This window comes from Urocampus carinirostris, chromosome 7 (assembly GCF_059441175.1).
Source record: "Urocampus carinirostris isolate Australia breed hairy pipefish chromosome 7, RoL_Ucar_1.0, whole genome shotgun sequence".
Taxonomy (NCBI): domain Eukaryota; kingdom Metazoa; phylum Chordata; class Actinopteri; order Syngnathiformes; family Syngnathidae; genus Urocampus; species Urocampus carinirostris.
Genome location: NC_142355.1, coordinates 29009383 through 29036453, shown reverse-complemented (window position 1 = coordinate 29036453; position 27071 = coordinate 29009383). Strand labels below are relative to the sequence as shown.

General features: G+C 40.9%; 1 protein-coding gene across 1 annotated transcript in view; it reads right to left on the bottom strand.

Annotated features, from left to right (window-relative positions):
* LOC148362885 (copine-8-like) overlaps positions 1-27071 on the bottom strand; it is a 62377-nt gene that overhangs the window by 14288 nt on the left and 21018 nt on the right. Inside the window, exons 7-17 of the mRNA XM_088340470.1 lie at positions 25569-25673; positions 23284-23325; positions 20920-20995; positions 17601-17657; positions 13786-13847; positions 13588-13634; positions 9908-10089; positions 6459-6586; positions 3869-3971; positions 3483-3540; positions 900-973 (exon numbers count right to left, since the gene is read on the bottom strand). Coding sequence (XP_088196596.1) covers positions 900-973; positions 3483-3540; positions 3869-3971; positions 6459-6586; positions 9908-10089; positions 13588-13634; positions 13786-13847; positions 17601-17657; positions 20920-20995; positions 23284-23325; positions 25569-25673 — 934 coding nt within the window. The remainder of the gene's footprint in view (positions 1-899; positions 974-3482; positions 3541-3868; positions 3972-6458; positions 6587-9907; positions 10090-13587; positions 13635-13785; positions 13848-17600; positions 17658-20919; positions 20996-23283; positions 23326-25568; positions 25674-27071) is intronic.

Genomic DNA, 27071 nt, shown 5'->3' with positions numbered 1-27071 from the left:
AAACTTGTGGTAAACGTCACGCAATTGGGTCCTGTTTCCATTCTGGTCCTGACAGGCCCACTTTTTGCAACATTTTCTCCACTATACAACGACCAATTGTTTCGTGTGCCCAATCACTTCGCAAGGGTGTGTATTCAGATTTTGGCTCCTAAGATGCCTGTGTACTATTGATCAATATCATATAAGAGGTTAGTCTGCTATTGGTTTGCGTTACGGCATCATGAAAATGCCAATCTCCTACTAGCTGAACTACCTCCCACAATGCCTTTCCCTTCATTCTTCAGATTTCAGTTCCCTTTGAAAAGACTTTACGAGCTGGGGATACTATACTGTATTCTTTGGCCTATATTCATTTGCTATGGGTCCCAAGGCTTGCAGTGAAGCTAGAAAGAGAAGCAAAAACAACCATGGAAACGATGATTACGATTATCACTCACTAAACTGTATGGCCAGAACCAATTGACGATCTGGGCTATTGTTAAAAATAAGTAAGTGATTAAAACAAGAAAGGGTATGACAATCCTGCAAGTGACAGTTTTAAAATCATTTTTAATTTGAATTCCTCGTCTTATCTTCTCTTTGCATCAAACCATGTCCAACTAAAGGTAAATAAAATGTCACTTTTCCTTTACGTTTATTTATGATTTTAATCATCTAAACATATATTACATTAAAAGTACATACAAGTACTTACCCATTTTAATGTTTTTATCTGGGGTACCAGGATTTGGAGCCAATTACCATTCTTTGTCCTTTGCTATCCAGAAATTTCACTTTGCCATCCCCAACTCAGAAATAAATGTTGTATCCCTGGGGTCTACTGTAGCTATATCAATTTTGCAAGGCAACCCGTTTTTGAATATTGTGAAGAATGAAAATGCTTTGGGAATTGTTCATACCTGAACTATATCACGTTCAGCAAAACGTCCTTGGGAGGAGATCCTTTCTTCGTCCCCGTCCAGTTCGATCATTTCTAGTGGGGAGATGTATATCATCGGAACACAAAGTGTTAGCGTTTCCGGGTCAGAATTTACAAAACAATTGCAAATCTGTTTCATTTGTTTTTGGAAACCGTGCTCTCTTTTTGCATTTTAGCATAACAATTGTTAGCATTCTAGCATTTTATCCACAGGAAAAAAGGAAGTGACAATGGTAGCATGAGGACTGTCTGGTATCTTGCTCGTGTAACCAGTATCCGGTATCTATCCCGTCCGTCCCGTCCTGTCCGGTATCCTGCTGTTGTATCCAGTATCCAGTATCGATCCTGTCTGTCCCTTCCTGTCCCGTATCTTGCTTGTGCATCCTGTATCAGCTCTCGATCCTGTCTGTCCCATCCAGTCCGGTATCTACTCGTGTATCCTGTATCTGGTATCGATCCCGTCTGTCCTGTCCGCTTTCGATCTCGCCTGCCCCTGGCTCCCTGTTTTCCCGCGCCTGACTTCTGCCCAGTGATCGCCGAATCGCTGGCGTTTGTGTTCCCACGCATGACTGCCCCGTTTCCCTAAGATAAAGCTTGTGTGAAAACGTTACGCGTCTGGGTCCACCGTCTGTTCGGGTCCTGACACACTCATCTTAACTACCTCTATTCTTAAATACTACATTTGTCCATTTTTCAAGATCCATCTTCCCGCAGCCCTTTGAGACGCTGTGTGATTAAGGGCTATACAAATAAAAATGACTTGACTCTTAATTTCTTCATTCAATTTCGTATAGTTAACATCCGATGTCTTGTCCAATCTTTTCAAGAGTTTTACCTCTAAATATTCTATTGATTTGCTCTTTCAATTATTACTGTATCTGACCTTTATTCCCTGTGATGGAACATAATAATTGGTACATCCTTTGTTTTTCTGACATTGTTTTGTATTTACTGTAAATTTCTAGGAGTTCCATCATTATAAGAAAAGTTTTGTCGGGTTGAGTTAAATATATAAATATGTCACCTGCAAACAACTCTATCTTATGTTCTTCTCTTTCTATGACGACTCCTTTTATATATTCATATTGTCTAACTAATTGTGCTAATTGTTCAATAAATAGTGCGAAAAGGTCCAAGTGTCTTTTAATGAAAGAAACTTTCCACTGTCCGTCATCTTCCCAGTTTGCATTAGCTTGGAACGCTTTGAGGTCGTATATTGTACCATCCGAATGGGATAAATCAGACTTCCTAATTTTCTGGAGTGCAGCATTAGTAATGCGCATTTCCAAGGTTTGTTCAGTTTGTCTTGCTGCATTACCCCTTTGCTCAAGTAAGCAAGTTGGCATTTTATCATTGCTTATTACAAATTAGAACCTGATTAAAAGGAAATACAGAGAACCCTTTGCTGCGAGCTTTGGTTATTGCTGGTTCACTTCTTTGTGGGTTTTAAATGAATTGATTTTGTCTTTGTTGTCATTCATATATCATTGTATGATGCATTGTGTTCAATAGGGAGCATTAGAGAGGGTGCTCTGTGTTTGGTTGGTGTGACTGCATGTGTACGCAGCGGTGATAGGCGGGTGTATAGTGCCAGTCAAACAGCGGGCAGGTACCGCTAGATTTTATCGGCTCGATACATTGAAAATAAATTAATCAATTAAATTGGACACTGAGCATAATCAAAAGATCCAACAAAATGGTGATTAGCAGTGGGTGCTGCGTGGATTATTATCTATTTCCAGAAGCAACTCGGGCAGCGTCCGGGTGAAATTAAGAGCATTGCTGCTGGTCTGGCCAACTGCTCACGGCTAGGCTAAAGACTCCCTTAAGCCACCGCTGGGACCCTGTATCTTGCAGGTCCACTAGCAATGAAATGGATGACATGGAGCCACAACTCGTGGGACACCACTACATTTGTGACGGTCTTACTTTAATCATCACGGATATCTGTCCCCGTTTTAGGACACCCGATGCTGGTGTGCAGCTAGCTGGCCGCTCTCTTAATTGCTCTCTTAAACTGAGAGGAGAAGCCCTCCAATTTTGTTTTACTTTTGTATAATGACAATAAAACCACTCATTCAAGTGCAATTATGTGGTGCGTGTTATTACTTGTAGATCTATAATTGTTATTTTGTGACAGTCATTAGCTTTCAGTCGGTATTGACGGCATCTCATAGTAAGTTTAACCCTTTGGCTTTTATCAGGTGGCGGATTTTCAAGTTCTCAGGGTGGTTATAGTCCCAATTAAACGTAAAAACCGAGGTATCTCTGTATGTAAAATATCTTTAAAGCGTATTTGGAGTGGAACCCACCTACCCAACCCAGTATTCGATTCTATGAATAAATAAACTGGGTGAGCGTTATCCCGCAACGTTAAGTGGGAAATAAGCGCTCGTGACAACGTGGAATTTTCCCCTCATTGGCGCCGTGCAAAGGAAGAGCAACAATTATGGAGAAGAGGGCAGGGAAAGAGGAAGGCTTTTCTGCCGTGTGGGAGTGGAGATAGCGAGCTCGGAAGGGGGGATTAACTGCAAACGCACGAGAGGATCGGTGCGGCGCTTACCGTCAAATTCGGCTGGTCCGACCCCGACAATTATAATTGACATGGGCAGGGAGGCGGCCTGCGAGGGTGAGAGGAGAGAGAAGGCATCAGAGGGGAGGAAAGGATTTGCCACTCTTTGCTATCTTTGGGGCTGCAGGCTGCCAGTGAAATAGTGCTGCTAATTACTGGCTTGAGCCCATGAGAAAAGAAACAAGCACCATTGTGAAGGGGAATGACCAAAATCAATCTGCGCTTTTCTCATTCCGGTGTCGGTAGTTAATGTGGAGGGATGGGAACATTCTGGCGGGATAACCTTTGGGGCAGGGCCTTTAGAAAATACATTTTCTTCCATACAAACGTTTGAAAAAAAACCCCCAACAAAAAATGATATGAAAGCAAAAACTCACGTTGACAATGGACTCTTTGGTTTGAGCCATGTCCGTGATGACGCCGTCCGAAATGATGAGCAGGATGAAGTACTGAGAGCCGTCCGTTACTGCCGATGCGTACCTGGAATGGAAAAAAAACTCAGCGTCATCAAATTTAATAAGAAATGACTAGAGTAGGGGTCGGGAACCTATGGCTAGCGGGCCATATACGGCTCTTTTCAAGAGAACATCTGGAGATCAAATAGAACTTGGGCAATTTGTTTACTGATTGCAGTAGAGAATAATTTGTTTCAATCCATAAAGAACTATTTTATATATTTTTGTCAAGCATTTTTGTCAAGTTATTGTTTTTTTGGGTACCTAAACCAGTAAAATGACAGACAATGACGTCAGTTGCTTCAATCTGACATCACTCGGCAAAATTACTAAGGCTACAATTATTACTTTGAACCAGGAAATGGTGGCAGGGAGTAACAAAGTTCAAAATTCTGTAAAACTCCTTTAATCTTTTGTTTAACTTTTAGATCTTATTTTGTGTAGGGAATTAAAAAAAAATATATATATATTTTTATTCTAACTTTTTGTGGAAAACACGACTCAACCCAACCTCAACTAGACCTTAAGTCCGGCGGCCCCTAGGTACTGCATTTTTCGGACTATTAGTCGCTCCAGATTATAAATCGCACCAGCTAAAAATGCTTAATTGAGAAGGAATAAACAGAAATAGGTTGCACTGGAGTATTATTCACAATTTATTTGATAAAACAAAACACCAAAAACATGCAAGTAATCTTGAAAGGCCATTTAAAAAAGCACTAGCATAGCATGAGTCATTTGAGCAAATGTTTTTGGTAAATGTCTTAGAAAAGTAAAACACAGAGCAATTGTACTTTGTATAAAAATCACTTTTGTGTATGTAGAAAATATTGACTTTGTAGAAATGACGCCTTATCTTCTGAATATCCGTCTCCCAATTTATCCGTTGACCATTTAACGGTTCAATTTCGCGGGATAAGCTCAATGGTAGAGCACATAAGAGATTTCATCTCATCTCATTAGCTACACCACTTATCCTCAGTAGGGTCGCTGGGGTGCTGGAGCCCATCCCAGCAAACATCGGGCAGTGGGCAGGGGACACCCTGAACTGGTTGCCAGCCAATCGCAGGGCACACGGGGACAGACAACTCACTCGCTCATTCACACCTAGGGACAATTTTGGACCGGCCTGAAAGGCATGGGTTTTTTTGGAATGTGGGAGGAAACCGGAGTGCCCGGAGGAAACCCACGCAAGCACGGGGAGAACATACAAACTCCGCACAGGAAGTCTGCAGCTGGATTTGAACCCACGCAGGAGGTTCCAAAGATATGAACTGTGCCGCACATGCGCTAACCACTGTGAGATTTCAATACATGGGATATTCTGAAGATTACTGTTTCGAATCTCTGGTTCATCGAAATCGAAGCAATTCCTTTAGTGTCCATCGATTGGTAACAAAAGGCATGTTGTTTTGCCAAAGTAAATATTTTCAACTCGGAAATTAATTGTGTTTTACAGTTCTATTACATTTTGCCCCAAAATATAAGATACAAAGTCATTTTGGTGACGTCTGTACGAGTGATGTATGCTGGTGCGGGATTTTCAAAAGAACACCGGCAATGTAGAAATCATCCACACAGGTCTAGAGCGCCCCCTCTTGGTTTAGTGTGAAATAACATGTGAAATGACTGAATAATGTGTTAATCAATTCACATTTAAGTCACACCCATAAGTCGCACCCCTTGTCACAGTTGCCATGGCACCCAATTGGCCTTGCCTGTGTGTCACAGTTACCATGGTGCCCAATTGGCCCCGCCCGTGTGGCACCAGCTGCAGCTTGTTGACAGATTGGCTCCCTGTCAGTATTTAAAATCCGTCCTGTCAGTCCCCTTTTGTCGGTCCATCTGCAAATCTGTTTTTACACGGCAAGCCCTTTTCTGCCTATCACGTGTTTTTGCTCCTGTTTATCTCCCGCTACGATCTGTTTGATCTCAACAACGACCTGTTATGATCTCGAGTATGTCTGTTCTCCCGTCCCGAGTAACGACCCGTTTTTGGTCTTGACCACGTCTACTCTCCTCTCTTGGCTTTCGACTTGTTTCCGATCACGTTTTTGCTCTTCTATCCCGGCTACTGACCCGTTTTTCCCGTTCCCGACACCGGCATCGCTCGCCACGGAAATACCACTTCCGTGTCTGAGCAACCTGCTCCCCGCGAACAGCACTCTCCGGATCCTGTGTGCAATCCTTTCCCTTCTTCCCAATAAAACTGTGAGTAACGTTACGCGAGTGGGTCCTGTTTCCGTTCTGGTCCTGACACCCCCGCCCAAACTATTAGAAAAACTGCAACCAAAAATACAATAAATCGAGATTGAAACCCCCTGGTCTAAATCTAATAATATGCAAATCACAATTCTAAGCCGGTTATCCTGCATTTTCTGCCGAGTTTGCACCCAAAATCGAAGTCCTCATAAAAAAAAAAACAGATGAACGGGCAAACCTGAATCGCAAGCATTTGCGCTTTCTCCATCACCCGAGACTTGATGATTGGCCATAAAACACAAATGAGTACCTGGCCACGTGGTTGATGACCGGAGAGAAGTGGGTGGGTCCGTAGAGACGCACCGACTTGAGACTCTGGTAATAAGCTTCCATCACGCCCTCGATGCCGCTACAGTACGGATTTTGCGGGTTGCCGTTCTGCAACACACACAAAAGTGATGACGAAACAAACAAAACAGCGAACTCTTTGAGAAGCTACGCTGCATTATTTAAGAGCTGCCTACTTGGAGGCTTTCTCCGTGTAATGATGTCAAACGTGCAGCGAGATGACCACGTTTCGGCCCTTAGCGCAAGTGCGCCTGTTAGCGCTAACGACAAACATCTATTTTTCATGGACTGGGAATAAGCGGATGGGAAAACGGAGTCAAGGATGCAGAAAAAATGAGATAAATGAGTTGGATTTGACCATTAGACTGAAACAGAAAGAAACCATACAAAAGAAGTAAAAACATTAGGTTTCCAATGGACACTTGAGATTGTGTAGTTTTGGAAAAACGAATCCCTCAAGGGGATTTTGACCTCACAAAATGACATCTTATAAATATGTCCATCGTAATGAGACCCCTCAAGAATAAAGATATTTTGGAATGAACGTGAGTAAAAAAACAGCCAATAAAACGAGTTCAAATGACATAAAAGGTCTTACGCATGTCTATAGTTATTGGGGCCAAGAAAGAAGTTGTCAAGTACCTGACAGGCCATTATTGTCAAGATCCTGTCAGTTGTCCGCTGATTGCCCTCTCCTGCGCTCACTTCTTCGGCCCCACGGCCACTCGTTTCCTAATTATCCCTCTCCCTATTTAAGCGCTTCCTTTCCGGTCACCCTTTGTCAGTCCGTCAGGGAACCTCAGAACATGCAAGGCAAGCACTTTGGATTATGGCTCCAGTTTTGATTCCCACCTGTTCCTGCATCCTGCAACCTGCCTGCCCACCTCATCGTCCTGCCTGATTCCTTCCCCTGATTCCTGCAATCGATCCCCTGCCCCTGGCTTCCCAATTGTCTCCGGTTCCCTGACTTGCTTCCGATCCCCGACCACGCTTCATTCTCCTCTCCCGGCTAACAAACTTGCTCTGATCCATGATCACCCTCTGCTCCCCGGCCCCGGTTGTCCGCCTCCCCACCTGTCACCGGCCGCAAGGGCTTCCTGTTCCACCTGCGCAGCGAGCACCAGATCGCTGTTAACCCCTCGTCCCGGATTCCCCCGATTCCTTAATCCAGGTACCCTGTTTGTTCTGGGTGTGACAACTATGTGGGCAAAAAATGCATTATTATGTCACTTTGATATTTATAATAATAGTAATAGGGCGGCATTAGCTCAGGAGGTAGAGCGCTCATATTGGGATCAAGAGATCGCAGGTTCGATTCTCGGCTCCTCCGTGTTATATGTCGAAGTGTCCTTGGGCAATACACTGAATCACTAATGCCCCCAATAAGCAGGTTGGCGCTATTGGTGTGTGAGTGTGTGTGAATGGGTAAGTTTGAGGCACATTGTAAAGTGCTTTGGGAAGTCTTCATTGACTTGAAAAGCGCTATATAAATGGAGACCATTTACCATAATAATTGTAACATTAAAGAGATATATTGTTATGTACTATTACCAGGGTTGGGTAGGGTTACTTTAACTTGATTACTTTCAATTACTTTTGGATTACTCGAATACTAAATATGCTAATAAAAGACAAAAGAAACTAAATATGAATACTATTATGACTCACAACACGTGGTAAGCTTTCTCTCCTCGCTTTGATCTCTTTGATCTCCGGCAAAACTAACATAAAATGCAACAGAAACAAAATGAAAATAAATCCAAACAGCTTGCCAAGCGTGCACAAAATTTAGTAATTTTATTCATATTTAGTTTATTTTGTCTTTTATATTTGGTATTGGAGTAATCCAAAAGTAATTGAAAGTAATCCAGTTAAAGTAACCCTACCCAACCCTGATTATTACATATTATATTATATATTAATTTTGTTATAATTTAATGATTATTATTTTCTGTCACGGTTGCCATGGCGCCCAATTGGCCCCGCCCGTGTGGCGCCAGCTGCGGGTTGTTGACAGATTGGCTTCCCTGCTATTTAAAGCCAGACCTGTCACGCTTCCTTGGTCAGTCCGTCAACAAACTTCTGCCCCGTTAGATGTTTGTTTTCGGAATGCCGATTAATGATCTATTATCCTGTCTGTCCTGTCCTGGCCGGTATCGACCCCATCTGTCCGATATTACCTCGGGCAATTGGAATCGGTCTCGTCGGTCTCTGGCTTCCTGTCTTTCCACGCCAGACCGCTGCCTAACGTGCATGACTCCCCATTTCCCATCAAATAAAAGGCTTGTGTTTGGGTCCTGATCCAGATCTGGTTCTTGAGAATTTTCAAATCATTTTAATGACAAACAAGGGGAAAAACACAAAATGAGTGTTAAAGATATTGTACATCATTTTGCAAACCTTTTTTTTTTTCTTTTTTTTCTTATTCTACTTAAACAAAATATTTAAATAACTACAATAAAAAGAGACCAAATCTGTCCATATTATCTAAATGGTTAATGAACATTATTCAAGTGACTTTGGGTACATCTTGGATTGGGGTTTAAGGCGAATCTGACAAAAAATGTTAAGGGGTTATTAACCTGACCCAGACCGAACCTGACCAAATAACTTGATTTGAGGGACTGAGCTGGAAGCAAACACGAATGTTGGCCTGTATTTGAAACAGGAGTATTCTTACTTTCACCATTTCATTTCTAAGTAAAAAAAAAACTGAGGGGGTGCACGTAAAATCCCCCTTGCCCCCATTCCTCTGCCTCCTTTCCTTCAGTGTAATGCTATCTGTGGCCGAAACACAGAGGGTAAAAGTAAGTGTCTTTGAACTCAGTTGGGAATTGTTAACACATACAGTACTTAATAGAAAATGTATTTAATTTTAAACTTTAAGGACACCTCAAAATACGCACCCCAACTTTGAGATAAAAATGAAAAATAATGTAACAAAAGCTCAACTTACCCCATGGAAAGATATATGTTTTTTAAGTGTAGTGAATAACATGATTTTTGTTTCTCATGTAAAGTAATTAAACGATTAATGAAATGAGATTATTTCTTTCTCATGCCATGAGGCTCTTTAAGTCCACCCGGGGAAGTAAATGCCCACATTAAACCCAACCTCATCCCCACATTTGCATATTACCCTATTTTTATTACAGTGTGTATTTTCCGTAGCACAACTTAAATACTCTATTGCAAAACGTTACATTGGGTATTTTTGTATTTCATTATTTTATTTTTCAACACAAGGATACTGCTGGAGGTGTGAATTTCCCTACGGGGATGAATATAGTATCTATCTGTCTATCTGTCTGTCCGTCCGTCCGTCTGTCTATCTAACTATCTATCTAAAGATTTTTGTGTTTTTTCGTACGATACTCTGGTATCGTTATTAAAAGCCTCGTGACTCCTCACCAGGGCAAACTCGTGCGAGACGCGTCCGTCAGGAGGCAGTTTGGCTCCAAAGCCGAGTGCCGGGAACATCTTGTCGCTGTCGTAGTCCTGAATGATTTCGCCCACCGCTCGGAGCGCCATAGCGTAGTCATTCAGCTGGTAAGGGCTCATGTAATGCAAGGAGGTCGGTTGCGAAGGGTTGCCTGCATGGATACATAAAACGGACATAAACTCATGTCGGTGATGAGGAAGTCGCTTGCATGCATTGCATTGGGGCGGCAGTAGCTCAGGAGGTAGAGCGATCGTTTTAGGATTAAGGGATCCCAGTTCGAATCCCGGCTTGTCCGTGTTACATGCCGAAGTGTCCTTGGGTAAGACACTGAAACCCCAATACCCCCAATAAGCAGGTTAGCGCCTTACATGGCTGCACAGATCACGGCCGCTATTGGGAAATGTGAAGCACAATGTAAAGCGCTTTGGGAAGTCATTGACTTGAAAAGCGCTATATAAATGCAGATCATTTCATTTTCATTTCATTTCATTGCATGCAGTGTTGGGACTAATGCGTTACAAAGGAATGTGTTCCTGGAGGGCAAATATTTTTCGGTAACAAGTATTGTAAACCGTTACTAATGAAATGTTGTAACTCTCCCTTCGTTACTTCATAGTGCAATACTGCACTATGATACTGCAACTCATTGAAAACAGATCCTGTATTGCATCTTTCATGTTTCACATACAACATACTCGCTTCGCCAGTATCATTAATCGACAATAAAGGGAGGATTCCCCCACCGCGCACAGAAAAAGAAAGATAGAACAATGACAGGAGGATAATTAAAAATTTTTAAAAAGTTAGCGAAAGACCGGCCAGAGGTGGATAGAGTATCCAAACATTTTACTCAAGTATAATTACTGGTACTTCAGAATAATATTACTTAAGTAGAAGTAAAAGTAGTCATCCAAATACATACTTCAGAAGTAGTAACAAAGTATTTGGTGAAAAAAATCACTCATGTACTGAGTAACTGTAGCAACGTCGTATTTATTCATTTATTTTTAAACAACCAATCAGATCATCAAATGATCAAAGTCCATCCAATCAGTAAAAAATATATTTAACTTAAAAGTAGATTTAAGAAAATCAACGTAAATTCAAATGCTTTGATAAACATGATAATAAAAATAGTAAAAATCAAGTAAATAAATGAAGCACATGTGGCATCAAGCAATACTTATCCTAACAACAAGCTCGCTTGCCAACGAACTTGAACAAAGGAGACATTGCAGATTGTAGCTGTAGTTCGGAACCCCTTTTAAGGGGAACCTGCTTTTAAGGTGAGGCCAGGGGTTTTCTTCCTTTTCTGTGTTTTCATAGTTGCTATTGCTAAGCGACATTTTCGATCTCTTTCATCCGTAAACAAAATTTCCTCCGCTGAAGTTGAATCAGGTCACGTGACGAGGCTGCAACGTTAGATTGGTTAAACATGGTGAGGCCTGCCGGAGATCTCCGTCCAAATAATTGCGCCTTAGCGGAGACAGACAGACACGTATTTGCGTGGAGGGGATTTATGAAGTAAAGAAGTAACAACTTTAATGTTGCCTAATGTAGCGGAGTGAAGGTAGCGTTTTTTTCTTCACAAATTTACTCAAGGAAAAGTATTGGAATTAAAAAATACTCCTAAAAGTACAAAATGTCCCAAAACTTACTGAAGTAAATGTACGGAGTAAATGTACTCCGTTACTCCCCACCTCTCGCTAATTACTGTAACTAATTACTTTTCAGTAACGCACCCAATGGACGCATAAACTAGTGTCCGTGATGAGGAAGTCTCCGGCACGCAAACAATAAGTGAGCCTGTTAATCTTCACAACGCCGAGTTCCAACCTCATTAAATTGCATTTTCCCCCATTTATTTTTAATGGAGAAAAATGTTCCGGAAATAAGATATTATTATGCCCTGCAGGAATATCAATGAAAAATGATGCATTTTTCAATATTTTGCAAAATGACAGCTCCCAAAGTATCACATAAATAATTACCAGAACCGCCCCCCACCACACCTCACGCTCCAGCGCCTTCGAGTTGTTCTGTAATAAAAACTTGCCGTGGCCCGCAGACAAACTGCCAGGAATAAAACAATTACGCCGCTAATGCCGCCATTTCTACGCGCAATCACACCAAGCAGCGAAGGGATCACTGAGGAACCGGGTAGGGGTAAGTTGAGGAGGGGGCATAACAGCACGCGGCTGTCGGAAGTTAATTACGTTTAATAAGTCTGCTGCTGTTACGCATGTTTTCCTCCGGGCGCCTCATAAAGTCTCACTAGAGAAACATTATCAGTGCTTTAAAGTTTGGGGAAAGTACTTTTACTTTTTTAGCTTTTTTGCACCTTTTTAAGCGATTGCTGCGGGACTTGGGACATCTATATAGAGATTATTGTCAATGCATGTGTCAGAACGGAGTTAAAAATGTCATGATTACTGCTGTGACTCAGATGTGCCCGCTCTTTTGGCGCCAACTGCCGCGGGTTCTGATTGGCTCCCGATCTGTATTTGAACAAAGTCCTGTCTGTCCACTCTTGTCAGTCCGTCTGCGAACCTCAGTGACCACTGGGGAAGCCTTTTTCGACCCTGACTTCTACCTGTCCCGTTTTTTTGCTCCCGTCTGTCCCCGGCTTCGACCCGTTCTTGATCCTGACCATGTCTCCTCTCCCGTCCCGGCTATCGACCTCTTTTTGTCCCTGACTACGTCTTCTCTCCTTTTCTGGCTTACGACCCGCTTTCGACCCCGACCACGTTTTTACTCTCCTGTCCTGGCTACCGACCCGCTTTTTCTGTCCCTGACACAGCCATCGCTCGCCACCGAAGATCCACTTCAACATTTGGAGCACAATCTGAGTACCAGAGCGACTTGCTTCCCGCGTCCAGCAATCACCGGATCGTGGGCGCAACCCTTACTCTTCCTTTCAATAAAAACTTCTAATTTGGCTCATCTTAATGGAACACTGTGTTATATGTGACCACTAGATGCCACTGTATTGTTTAGTGCAACCTAAAACGTGTGTTACAAAGCACAAGGTAGAATACAAATTACAGATAGTGCAAATGACCAAACAGCAAAATTCTCATTTACTTGCCCAGCCTTTTTACAAGCTTTTTGGTTTGTGGTTACACGTAGCAGTAAAAAAGAAAGAAGAGGAAAAAAGAGAAGCAAATGAAAAAAATGTGAACAAAAAAAAGGAAAAGGGATGAAGAAAAAAGAAGTGAAAAAGAAAGAGTACAAGAACAAAAAAAGGAAGAAGAAATATTGAATAAAGAGAAAAAATGGGAAACACTCGAAAATACATAAGTCGATAATGAAGGAGTAAAATCAAGAAAATGGACAAATGAAGAAAGGAAAAAAATATATAAAAGACAGAAAAAAATGAATAAAAGGAAGAAAAAAAGGAGATCAAACGGAAAAAAAGAAAAAAGAGGGGAAAAACAAAAAGAGTAAAGAAAAAATGAAATAAGTAAAAAAAGGTGAGAAAGGGAAAAAAAAGAGGAAAAAGAAAATTAAAGCAAGAAAAAATAAAAAAACTAGAATATAGGTGAAATAAATATAGGAAAAGGGAAACAAAAAGAGAAACAAAGGGAAAAAACAGAAAGTAAAGGAAAAAAAGAAAATAAAAAGAAGTGAAGAGAAAACGCAGGCTCACCGTTTGATGCCGTGAAATCGATTGCCACCGTGAAATTAATCTGCGTTCTGCAAAGGCAAAATAAGAAGCAAGATAGGAGATTAAATCAGCGGCATCTATCTGTGATTGGCGTCATGTGGCGCTGTTAAGAAAAGGAAATGAACAAAAAAAAACCCACAACCCAATTAAAAGGCACGTTACGGCCCGCCTCCGTCTTACCCGCCTCGGATGTAATCCAGGAAGGACAGCTCCGTGTCTACCAGGCATGACAACAACGTCACCTGCAACACAGACACAAAAAAACCCTATTTCATAATTAAGTCATTGTCGTTTTGTGCCTAGACTCAATATAAGGCTGCCATTGGCTGATATTACGGATGACATTATTCGTCAAATTAATTTTCAGACTAATTAACTTCAATACGATAAAATCCTGTCACACACCTTATGATCCTCCCTTGGGACGAATTGTTATCAGCATCTATTTATTGTTAACCACAGTATCAAAAATAAGCGCAGTGTTTTCGTTTGGTCATTATAAATTTGAAAACTTGTATGTGGGGATGTCCGATACTACTGTTTAACAGGCTAATACCAATACATGCCCACAGTTCACGGATTCCTTAACTGCCTGGATTGTCGGGGCACCGGCGAGGACGCGACTCCGGACAGTCCTCTCCACTGTTGACGGTCCCTGGCCCGTCTTGGGTCGTGTCAAACTTGGCACCAGCTCATTCCTTAATGTTGCCGGCCCAGTTCTTTTTGGGTCTTCCTCTCCTCCTGCCCCTTTGGACTCTGCCCTGGAGAATGTCCTGATGATCTTGTGACGTGACCATAGCACTGAAGTTTCCGTCTGCACACAGATGACAACAGTTCGTCCTAGGGCCCAATGTGCCCCCCTACGGTGTTGCACACTGTTTTGTTGGACACATGGACCAAATAGCTGATGCCTTGAAGCTTCCAGTAGCATCCCATCTCCATGGCCTGGATTTTCTTTTCCAGTTTTGCTGTGAGAGTCCATGTCTCGCAAGCGTAGAGGAAGATGGATGTCACCAGAGCTTGCATGAGTCTGATCTTTGGTTTGAATGCTGGGTTCTTGTCCCTCCAGGTGTGTTTAAGTCCAGCAAGGTGGTTTGAGCTATCCTGGCTACGATTTCTAGTTATGACCCCTCTTCTGATATTGCAGCTCGGAGATATTTAAATTTGGTGACAGGTTTAAGCTCTTGGTGTTTGATCAGGAAGTAAGTGGTGATACCTAGGACATTTTTTGATAATTATTTTAGTTTTTTTCTGTGCTGATTTCTCTGCCATTCTGGGTTGATGCTTTTTCCAGGCGATTGACCAGATCTCTGAGTTCCTGTTCTTCTCCTGCCAATCTGGCAATATCATCAGCAAAACGGAGGTAAGTGATTTTGTGTCCCCCAATGCTGACTGTACCTTCATGTTGTTCCAGATCTTCGGACATGATCCTATCCAGGAGGATGTAGAATAAAGTTGTAGAAGGCAGCCTTGTCTCACGCTAACTGTGGTTTGAAACGCTTCAATGGTACCATTGATCAGTACCGCACTGTTGGCATTGGCATACAGTTGTTCAATGGTCTGAACTAGTTCCTTGTCCATGTTGTACCATAGTGGCCCGTAGAGGGGCTTGCTATGCTCTGTCAAACACCTATTGAAATCCACAAAAACATCATAGACGTTTCTCTGGTGTTGTTGGAACTTCTCGCATACGATGGGATATCTATGTAGAGAGTCATTACTTTGCGCTTCGATTATTGCTCGTTCACTCCATCGTGGATTTCTAATTGCATTGTCTTTTTTGTCATTGATATTAACATATTGTTTATTGTGGTCAGGGAGAGGGCAGAGTAAGTGCTGGATGGGGCAGATTGTGTGTGGTGTAATGGGTGGGCGTGGCTGCGTGCGCGACTGTGATAGGCTTGTGTATGCTGTCAGTCATACAGCCGGGATGGGCATGCTTAGTCTACGTGTCCAAATCAAAACAATCTAGACCCACGGCGACAGCTACCGCTAGTTTTAAGCGGCTTGTTACATTGACATTTAAATTCATCAATTAAATCAGACTCTGAGGAAAGTTAGAAGAGCTGATCACCAGCCGGTGCCCTATGGATTGCTATTAGGAATCAACTGAGTCGGTGTCGAGAGAGAATATAATAGCAAGGCTGCAGGTCCGGCCCACAGCTATGGCTAGCTAACAATCCTCACAAGGTACTACCTCCGCGCAGCCAGTATTTCAGCAACGCCAGATCCATTCCCCATGAAACGGATGACCTGAGACTACAACTCTTGGGAAAACGCTACTTTTGGAACGCTTTTAGTGTCATTTTTGCACAGACTTTGCTCAAATCGAGGACCCCCGATGCATGCTCGCGGCCAGACGCTCTCTAAATTGCTTTCTTACTCTTAAAGAAGAAGCCCCCTGATTAAGTTTTACTTTTGTATAATGACAGTAAACCTATCCATTCAACTGCAATTATGCGATGTTTGTTATTGTTTGTAGAACTATAGGTATTTTGTCACAGTCATATACTCTAAATAGGTATCAGTTTCAACCTTTGGGCGCTTTTATGTGGATTTTCACTTTGGCGGGTGGTTCTGGTCCCAATTAACTGTGAAAACAAAGATATCTTTGTATACACAATATACGTATTCAATGCAAATAGAGGGTTAACACCCTTTTTACAGCTGAGAGCTACTCTATTGTTACTGTTTAGTATAAGAACTTATTTTGTTGTTACTATGCTATTATTAGTTTTTTATAAAGTATGAATTGGTAGCAGAAGGGTTGAAATTGGCTCAGTCAACTACTAAAACATCTGCCCTAGTAATTTACTTGTTGTAGGAAAATTTTAAAAATCATTACGGAAGAAGTGATCATATACTTAGAGAACGATGATATAAAAGATTTCTCGTGCCAGTACGAAATAAAATGTACTAGAAAATCACAATGACTAATTAATGGGGAGCTATTTTCAGAACCAGTGTGCAGGCTAATGGGCGTTCTTAAGAAGCTAAAAGAACAGGTAAAGGTATCAATGCTAAAACCAGCCTTTGTTGATATTCTTAGCTGTTATTCATTGTCTTACTGCTGTAACAAAATAAATTTCCCTATTGTGGGACGAATAAAGGATTATTTTATCTTATCTTATTTTGAGGTAACGGTACTAGTGACGCAGGCTGTTACCAGTATCGTTTTAGAATGGCCAATATATTGTCATGATTACTGATTGGGATCACCAGTGCCCGCTCATTTGGTGCCAGCTGCCGCGGCCTACCTGATTGGTTCCCTGTCCCTTTTTAAGCCCAGTCCTTTTACTCTCCGGTTGTCAGTCCGTCAGCAAACCTCTGTTGTTACAAGGCAAGCATTTTGACCCTGATTCCCGCCTGTCCTGTTTTTCCACCCGTTTTTCCACCCATCCGTTCCTAATCTCCCCGTTTGTCTCCGGCTCTGACCCGTTTTTGATTCCCACCACGTTTTTGCTCTCCTGTCCCGGCTATTGACCTGTTTTTTACGTCCTTGACACCGCCATCTCCCGCTCCGGAAAATCCACTTCCGTACTCGGATCTCGATCCGATTGTGTGAGCAGCTTGCTTCCAGCGTCAAGCGAGCACCGCACCGCAGGCGCTGCCCTTCCTCTTTCTATCAATAAACTTGTGGCTAACGCTACACATTTGGGTCCTAATTCCGTTCTGGTCGTGAATTATGTATCAAATAAAATTATGCATTTTTAAGAAAAAATACCACAATGCAATTCAAAAGTATTTCTTTGAAAATACACAGTTTGTTTAATGTTATTTGTATCGATAAATTCTGTTGCTATTCGTGACTACTCACATTGGGGCTTCAACATTACATAGTAATAGAAAAAACACTGAAAATAACATTAATAATGAAAACAAACGTGAAAAAAAATCCTGCACAATTGATTAAAATGAAATTACATCACAAAACAATCTAGTTCCTAAAAAACTCTCTCTCGAGTCTTTCGAAAAATCCACGTTATTGAACTTACCGTTCCTGAGTTTTGGTACTTTTTTTTCTTCTTTCCTTTCTTCTTTGGATTTAAAACCTATAGAGAGAAAAAAAAACAAGTACCTTACTGTATTGCGTCGCTATGGTAACACCCGTGTTTGATGTTATGTGAAGGATGCGTAGGGTTCTCCTCTTCATCTTCTTCTCGTCAGCGTTTTTTTTTCATGGGGCTCGACCTTTGACGAACTCCTCCAAGTAATTATGCGAATGATTATGTGGCTCATTCACCAACCAACACTAATATTTGCACGACAGTCAAACGTTTATCAGCGAAAGTCATCGCTTCACTGCACTGAACCATTTTTCAAGTACGTGGTTGATTTTGTTCAAGAAATACCACAGTATTTAGTAAGTACTATTCTTTGTTTGTGTCAGGGGTTTCAGGAAACTTCAAGTTTTGTTCAAAGTAATGGCTTTTAAATGATTAATAGACGATGTGGGTCTAATATGACAACAGCATATTGTGACAATGCTTTACGAAATGCGTACAAGAAAGGCCCCTATAAATGCATCCATCCATACATCCATTATCTGCACCACTTATCCTCAGTAGGGTCGCGGAGGTGCTGGAACCCATCCCAGCTATTTTCGGGCAGTGGGCAGGGGACACTCTGAACTTGTTGCCAGCCAGTCGCAGGGCACACAGGGACAGACTATTGGCTCGCTCATTCACACATAGGGACAATCTGGACCGGCCAATTAACCTGACATGCATGTTTTTGGAATGTGGGAGGAAACCGGAGTGCCCGGAGGAAACCCACGCAAGCATAGGGAGAACATGCAAACTCCACACAGGAGGTTCGATCTCATGACCTCAGAACTGTTCCGCACACGCGCTAACCACTGCGCTGCCTTGCCGCCCTCCAATAAATGCAATGAATTGTTATTATTATCTCCATTTTCGAATGACTCGAGATGGAAGGGGTTAAGCCTATGAAATTATCTACAAAGTATTGACCCCCCCACCAAGAACTTTTTAACATAATGCCATATTTCAGGTTTCAAACTACAGAACAGAATGTACAATCTAAATCAGTGAAGTAGCGAGAATGTGAAAAGTGAACTGTGTTATAGCAAGGGTTTGCTGTAAGAGATATATTAAAAATAATTGTAAAATCTGCTCATGTGGCTAGCATTACCTAACCAGATGCTAGCGTCAATGTTGGCAGCTCAAGTACTGCTAATTCTAATACACCTGATATTGGTGAGGTCACTGTTAGCATTAGCATCTAGTCACATTTGCTGTTTAAGTCCCATTTTTGAGGCTTACTCAATCTACACAAATTTGTCAGTAAAACCGATACTGTTACTAATCATAACTGCACTCTCTAAGAAATCTTTAATCAAATTTGGTGTGAGCAACTAGCTGCCAAAAAAAACTTAAACATTGACCGCGTTTGGCTTTCATTTTCCCAAATCTACCTGCCCAACAGTATAAATCAACAGTGATTTACTACTATCAAGCAGGCTATAAACTCCAAGGCTGTGCATGTTGGCCATAAAACATCTAGCGGTCTGGAACAGGGACAAGGAACCTTTTTGACCCAAAGAGCCATGAAAGCTAAATATCTAAAAACAAAAATGAGAGAGCCATACCATATATTCATTATATATTTAAGACACAATTAAAAAAAAACCTCAAACCGGCTCGCCAGTCAAAAACTAATATTTCAGTGCATTTTATCTCACTCAAATCTAAGAAATAATATTAATGCCAGAGCATGAGTCCCAAATCAACAAGTATTCCATTTTAAAATTGTCTCCCCTCCCACAGTTACTTAAAAGTGATGAGGCCCACTTTTCAACAAGGTGCAAGCAAAGTCCTGTGTAAAAATGTCACAAAATACAATAAATGAGAATCATAACGAAATTTTGTAAGGAAAAATGTTTGAAAATGTGCAAAACTGATAGAGACATACCCAAAAAGACTTGTGGCTCTGATTGCAACTAAAAGCGTCCAACGCCTACTTTTTAATTTTGTTAATTTGCTTAGTGGTATTTCCTGATTGATCGATCATTTTTCAAATCCATATATTATGCGCACCAAAAATTATATATATATATATATATTTTTTTTTAATGTATAGTATTATTATTATTTTTTGAGCGAGGGGGCTGGGAATCCCCTCCTCTGAATCAATCTCCCAAAAAGAGTCAGAGATGACTCTAGCCACCTCCCACTAGGGGGATATGGCTGTGGTATATATATATATATATATATATATATATAATAATTATTATTTTTTAGACCCGCGAAGCTCTGAACCCGCGAACGTGGAACCGCAAAGTAGCGAGGTCCCACTGTATATATACATATATATATATATATATATATATATATATATATATATATATATATATATATATACACAAGTAAATATGGTTGTCATGATTGCTGATTCAGGGCACCTGCGGCTGCCCCTTTGGCGCCAACAGCCACGTGATCTGATTGGCTGTTGGACTCTTTTTAAACTCCCGTCTTCCAAAAGGAACCCGTCAGACCGTCTATAAACCTATGCACTCAGCTAGGCAAGCTTTGTACTCTCCGACATTATCCTGCCCTGTTTTCCTGCCTGATACCTGTTGCCGACCTGTTTCTGGACCTGTTTCTGTTTTGCTCCCCCGTCCTGGCCATCGACCTGTTTCTCGCTGTCAACGACTACCCTTGCTCGACACGGAAGTGCCACTTCCGCGTTCCTGCCAGCTGCTCCCCGTGACTGACGATCATTGGATCGTGGATGCAAGCACTGCTCTCTTTCTTAATGAAAACTGAGTAAACGAACGCTATTGGGTCCTGTCTCCGTTCCTGGCTTGTGACAATGGTTTAAGCGAAGTACTGGTCTGCACCCTGGTCCAACATTTTTTGAAAACCAAAATTACTAATAATGATAATAATAACAACAATAGTCACATAATAGTTATAATAATCATCATCATAATAGTTAAAACCGGGTGAATTAATAGTTTTACCCATTTATTAACTCTATCATGCTACTTATAATAATAATAATAATAATAATTTCCTTGTATTGTCATTCTGTGTAACAATGTACACAGAACGAAATGTCGATTGCACCTGACCCGTTGTAGCGAGCCGATGCAGCCGCAGCCAACAGAGGGCGCCTATCACCAAATATCATTAGGACACCAATAATAATGACACTAAGAACAATAGTGATAATAACTGTTATGATAAAAATAATTAATAATAATAACAAGAGTAACTAGTGGCTTAAATCATCCATTTGGTGAATAGAAAACCAAATTGCATGTGTGTGCATGAGGGGTTGAAACATTACCTCATAGATATGGAATTGTGACTGACTCCTGGACATTTCCCTGTAGCTGGTAGTGAAGTCGCCGATAAAGTCATGCCTGCGTGAGGAAGGACACGCAAGATTACGGACAGGAACACGAAGACACGCAAGATTACGGACGCCAAGACGCACGATCGTCCCGTTAGAAGCGTGACATCGCGTCAGCGGCCTCGCTAAGGACTCGGCTCTTCGCGTAATTGACAGACGTGCGCGTTAATTGCCACGTAGGCCGATCTGACATTGGCAAATTGCGTGAAAGCCGATATAAGTTTGAGCCGTGTAGCTAATCTGGCTAATGCTGCTAACAAATGTAAATTAATCGGCATTCCGCTCAGATTGTACGGTGGACGAGTGTTTTTCAACTAGTTTGCCGGGGAACACTGGTGTGTCATGAGACCTTGTTTAGTGTACCGCAGGAAATTTCATCTTTTCATTATAAGCATTTATTAATCAGCAGGGTAATTGTAACATTCAATCCGTTTAAGATAGCACTACAAAAGAATATAAAATATATCAATTCCAAATTACAACAAAATGACTGCCCATTATAACTATGCTGTGACCGCGGTGACCACAAAAAACTCTTTCCTGTCAATTAGGGCAACATAATAATGTAGTCATTAAAAGGACAGTGTTTATTATTTAACCACTATACATATATACATTGCGTACTATTGAGTGTGTCTTAGTGGTATATTTAAAGGGGAAATAAAACAATATTGATCTAAACTATAAGCAAAAATACATGAACATGCATTTTCTTAAAATACTCGTAGGTTGGGAAATTAGCATCCATTTAAGAAAATATGAGCCTCACCTAAAAAGAGCTGAAATTCTGTATTTGTACGCAATCTTGCTGCTACAGGTACCTAAACACCTCAAAGAGTTTGGGCAAAAAAAAAAGTAAAATGCTGCTTTTTGGTCACTTTGGGCCTCCGTAGTCTTTGTTCTACCTTGTGCATTCTAGCACTGCTTTTCTATGGCTCTGCACAATACAGCAACATGTAGTGGTCAACCAATACACCCTCTAGGAAAATGTATGATGTATGAGAGTTCCTGTCATATTGCTTATAATCTTAAAGAATATTGTTATTTTTTAATGAATGACTGAATTTTTGAACATGGTTGTTTGTTATTTTGACCTTTATGTAATTGTTACTATTGGCCAGTAATGTTATTGTTCTTTGATCACCACACCTTTTTGGGAAAATCTATTTTTGCAACCTATGAGATTTAATAAAAAGGAACGGCTGAGGTGAGAGCTTTAAGCAATGTTTTCATCTGAGGACTTGGCCCTCTCCTGTTCTCCTTGCAAAATCAAAATCTATTGTTTTCTCTCCTTACTTTGAGTGTCTACTAACATATACTTAACAAGATGTGAATCACTCATGCAAATTTCATAGTGGTTGACTGAGCCCATTTAAACTGTACCTCTAATAATTACAAGCCGACAATAACATAGTAATAACATAGTTACAACAGAGTAGTAACAGTGTCTAAAACTCATGACAAAAAGTTAGCGGCCACCAGGGCAGGCAACTTTTCAGAGTTGCCATAAAGTTGCCTGCTCCATTTTTCACAACTTGAAATACAATAGGACGACTCATTGCAAAAAACAAAAACATTGTTGCAAATTATTAAGGTTTGATGATCAGAAAATATAACAGACCAACACTTTAAAATTAAGTTTATTAAAATCTACTTGTATATGACATCGCTGTTTTCCATCTGCCATCAGTATGTACCTGTATTTAGTCATCTTCATTCATGCAATGTTCGCGTTGCGTCGTCTGCTACAAGCCACGTCAACTCCTCTTTCCACGATGCTTTTGATATATGTTTATGTTTTGTAGCGTCATACATTTTGTTAGCTTCTTTTGAATCTTTCTTCTGGGGCTGAGGTTTTGGCTCGATTCCTAATCACTTCTCCATTTTTCTTGTGTTCTCTGTGTGTCTACTTTGGAAAATGATATGCAAATGCATGACATTATAACGCTCGGGAAAGTCCGGAAGCACGAAGTTATTCGATGCAGGCTTCCGATTGGCTGCCGAGTATGCAAATTGCCAAACGAATCGAAATTTCCAAACCGAACGAAGATTTCAAAATCGGAATAAAGGAAACGTTTGATTTGAAAATAATTTAAAATAAGAAAAAACATTTTTAAAAAACGAAGGATTTTTTTTTTCTTTCGTGAAAAAGTTGTCGGACACCCGGGCGAAGACGTTTTGTAAGTTGTACGCCCGATGTAAGAGATGCACGCCCTGGGTGTCCGGGCAGACATTATTTCATACTGTAAGACTAGAAACAAGCATGACCGTGAGAAAACAGTCACAGCGTGTCCTCACCCTCCGTCTCTGTCCCAGTCGTACACTTCCACCTTGATGCTCCTAGGACAAAAAGAAAATCAGTTTTTTATATTAGAATTCTTTTACAAACATTATTCAACTAATTTCTCAGTTCAGAATTTTAAAAAAGGCTGTTTTTCTACACTATTCTGACAGATACTGCCACCAAACGATTTGCTATTTAACCTTAAAGTGCATGAATAAAAAATGTGCTGCTGCGGGTTTAAGGTCAAGTCATTACAAATGCAAATCTCTCCCCCTAACAAGTAGGAGGAGTCTAAGTAAGAGAACGTGGCGGCGTTAAAACCCGCTGCGCTCCATCTTTTTAATCTCGGGGCCCAAAGGCGACGCTTTAATCTTTATCGAGTGCCGCTTCGCCCATGCGCATATGCTATCTATATATATTTCAATGTAATATATGAAACGTGCGTTTTTAATATGATGGATTCAACGAGTGAAGATGGAACGAGATTCATAGGCGTTGAAGTATCTGGAGTGAGTCTGCCTTTTGGGTTATTCATTAGCCTCGAAGCGGTGACCGTTAATACAAATTACACCGCACGTTCCAGCTTTAAGAGTTCCACACGAATCACGACTCAAGGTTAATTCGTTGTAATGTTACGCAATTAGCTGCGAAAACGACTCGCACCAACGTTTTGTCACAGGTGGTTGTACAAGTGTTATGCTTTAGCTCCGATAAATTGCTGCAAAAAATGTACCGCGCCGCAGTGGGAACTTGGAAAGGATAATTGCGTAGTAAAAAACGCTCAAAATCGTTTACTTAAGTGCCGTCGACAGAAAAGAACTATCCTGCATATTCTGTTTGAGTAGGCTGGCATTGAATGAGTTAATTATTAATTCATTGTTTAGAATGATATTTAAAGCACACATTTCACGATTGACCATTGGCTATTTATGGGTCTTGAACCTCTTTCAAGCTGAGAGCTACTATTTGTTGCTAGTTAACGCAAAGGGCACCCGATTTAATATGCATTTCTTAAATAACTTATAATCTTACTACTAAAGGCGCTCCCTACTGTCGTGATTACTGATGTGACTCAGCTGTGCCTGCTCATTTGGCGCCAACCGCCGTGGGTTCTGATTAGCTCCCTGTCAGTATTTGAACTCAGTCCTGTCTATCCCCTGTTGTCAGTCTGTCTGCGAACCTCTGTTTTTACACGGCAAGCTTTTTTTCGATCCTGACTCCTGCCTGTCCCATTTTTGCTCCTGTTTGTCTCCGGCTAAGACCCGTTTTGATTCCTGACCATTCGACTTACCCAAAACAATAGATAACATTTTTTTCGGGATGTCGAAAATTATCCGGACATTGCTGTAAGTTAGATTTTGTATTGTGTGCACCTTTTTTCGAATAGAGGACATTGCTATAATGCTTCTTTCTGCCGCTACCGCCGTGTGGTGGTGCTGTGAGAGGTCACCCAGCATCCAACTTGAAGAAGAAATCCGCTTCCTCTTCCTAGTTCATGTGTAAACACATTGCACTGTATCTCTAGCGCGCTTTGACATGTTATTGTTCAATATCTCGTGCATCCATTCGATATGGTTGGTGTAAAGTGTAAAGAAGAGGCGAGCCGTTTATTTCGAAATGAATGTGGAATAAGGAAGCTTTATGCGGTTGAGAAAATGGTTAGATCATTTTTTTTTGTACACTTTTTACTACGGAGGAGGAAGACGCCTAACTCTTCCAAAAGTAAGTTAAGCTTCACTTTATTTATTGTATAGCCCTTAATCACAAGGTGTCTCAAAGGGCTTCGCAGACCACAGAATGTCAATGCCTAATGTGTAGCTTTGTTTTTCAGTACTATGCTATATCATTCAGCCTGCTTTGTAACGTTCTAGAGCATATTATTTTTTAGTTTCAAAACAATACAGGTTACTTATATAAGTCCTAAACTTACTGAAAATTCGCAATTACGTTTTTTTCTTAAAAAATAGAAAGCATTATTTGAATATTGTAGGAATCACAAATGTAAAATAAAAGCACAGAAGTGAGATTTCTGTTTGAAATACATCGTCAAACAAAAAGATGTTTTTGTCAAGCATTTTTAAGAAACTACACCATGGTAAAAGCTAGAAACATAAGATGAGGGTTGAAGTGTTTTTATATATGTCCTATGCCTATATAGCTACTAAACGTCCTGTAGACATTCAAAAGTTAGTCTGGCACCGGCTTCTCCCATTTGTGAGAAACGCCTTGCACTAAAAGAGTTAATAGTGACTGATATTAGCTATGTTCACGCTAGCAGCAATGCTAACCACTGTCGTACCTGTCGTAGTCCCCGTTGCAGAGGGCCCTGACGGGAATCTTAAAGGCCTGCCACACAGGATCCAGAGTGTTCTTCACCACCTCCGTCTTGTGGCAAATGGTGAACCTGTCGGACACACACAAACGTACGTTAACCTTGCAGGAACCCGCCGGCGGAACTTTTAGCCTGCTTTCGTGGAACTCAAAATGGGGACAAAAGCGGAATTTGTTAAGTGGCGGGCTGGCTTTCCCAGCGGGGGCAACTAGACTGCACTTGCACGTCAGCCTTTTCTTTTCGGAATGTTGGAGAAGCTTCACAATGGCCACAGTTTGACCCATCCAGCCAAGAAACTCTCTGCCATTATTTCTGACTCAGACAATTGGTGGACATAAAACTGCAGAAGCATTTGATGGTTTCAGAAGAAGCAAACATGCAAGTGGCAGCTTTTCTCTATTGTATTCTTTCTTTCCTTTTCTCCCTTCCTTCATTCTTCTATTTGTTGTACTATTTTTGGGAACAAGATTTCTCACAAGATTTTTTCATAATAATAAAATAATATAGTTAGTCCAACTCTATGAACTTACAATACCAATACAATAAATAATTATTTTGGGAATATTTTTAATAATTAATACAGTTAATATTAATATTGATCCCAAGAGCCAAGAAGAGATCTGCAGGTTCAAGAGCATTCTCTATTCGGGCCTCGGTGTTGTGGAATGCTCTTCTCCCTGAGATTTGATCTGCAACCTCAGTGGAACTGTTTAACTCTAGGCTTAAAACACACTTCTATTTTATAGCTTATGAATAACCTATATTTCCTGTTGACAATATCGGTGTATTATTTGTTATTGCAACATCCATTGCAGCCTGGTCATCCTGGAAGAGGGGATAACCTCATGTGCTGTCCCTTCTCAGGGTTTCTTCATTTTCCTCATGTTGAGGTTTTTGAGTTTTTCCTTGCCCTCATGTAGGTTTTAGATCAGAGGTTGTTGTAATAATAGTCTGTAGTTTGCAATAATCTGTTGTCTGTGCAGCCCTTTTAGACTCCTTGAGATTAATGGCGTCATAAATAAACATGACTTGACTTTGCTTGACTTAAATTAATATTCAGTTGACCTTTTTTACAAAAAAACCATACTGTACAAGTACTGCAATTTTTTAGTGTTACAAGGCCTTGCCTTTCCGATATCGATCCCCGATCCCTGTCTTTCCGCTTGTCCCTGCCACCTGACTTGTTTCGATCTCCGACCACACTTTGTTCGCGAGGGCTTCCAGCTCCTCCTGCCCTATGAACACCCTTAATAAAGCATTGTGTGAAACGTTACGCATTCTGGTCCCCTGCTTGTACGGTTCGTGACAATAGTTAGATACCAAAGCAAAGAAAAAAACACTTGGAACAGTTGATTAAATCTACAGTAGACTAAAGGCTATTAAGCAGTTGAATAGTAAAAGTAGCAGTTATAGTTCTATTTTACTATTACCTATTACCACTATGATTACCATTATCATAATTACCATTAT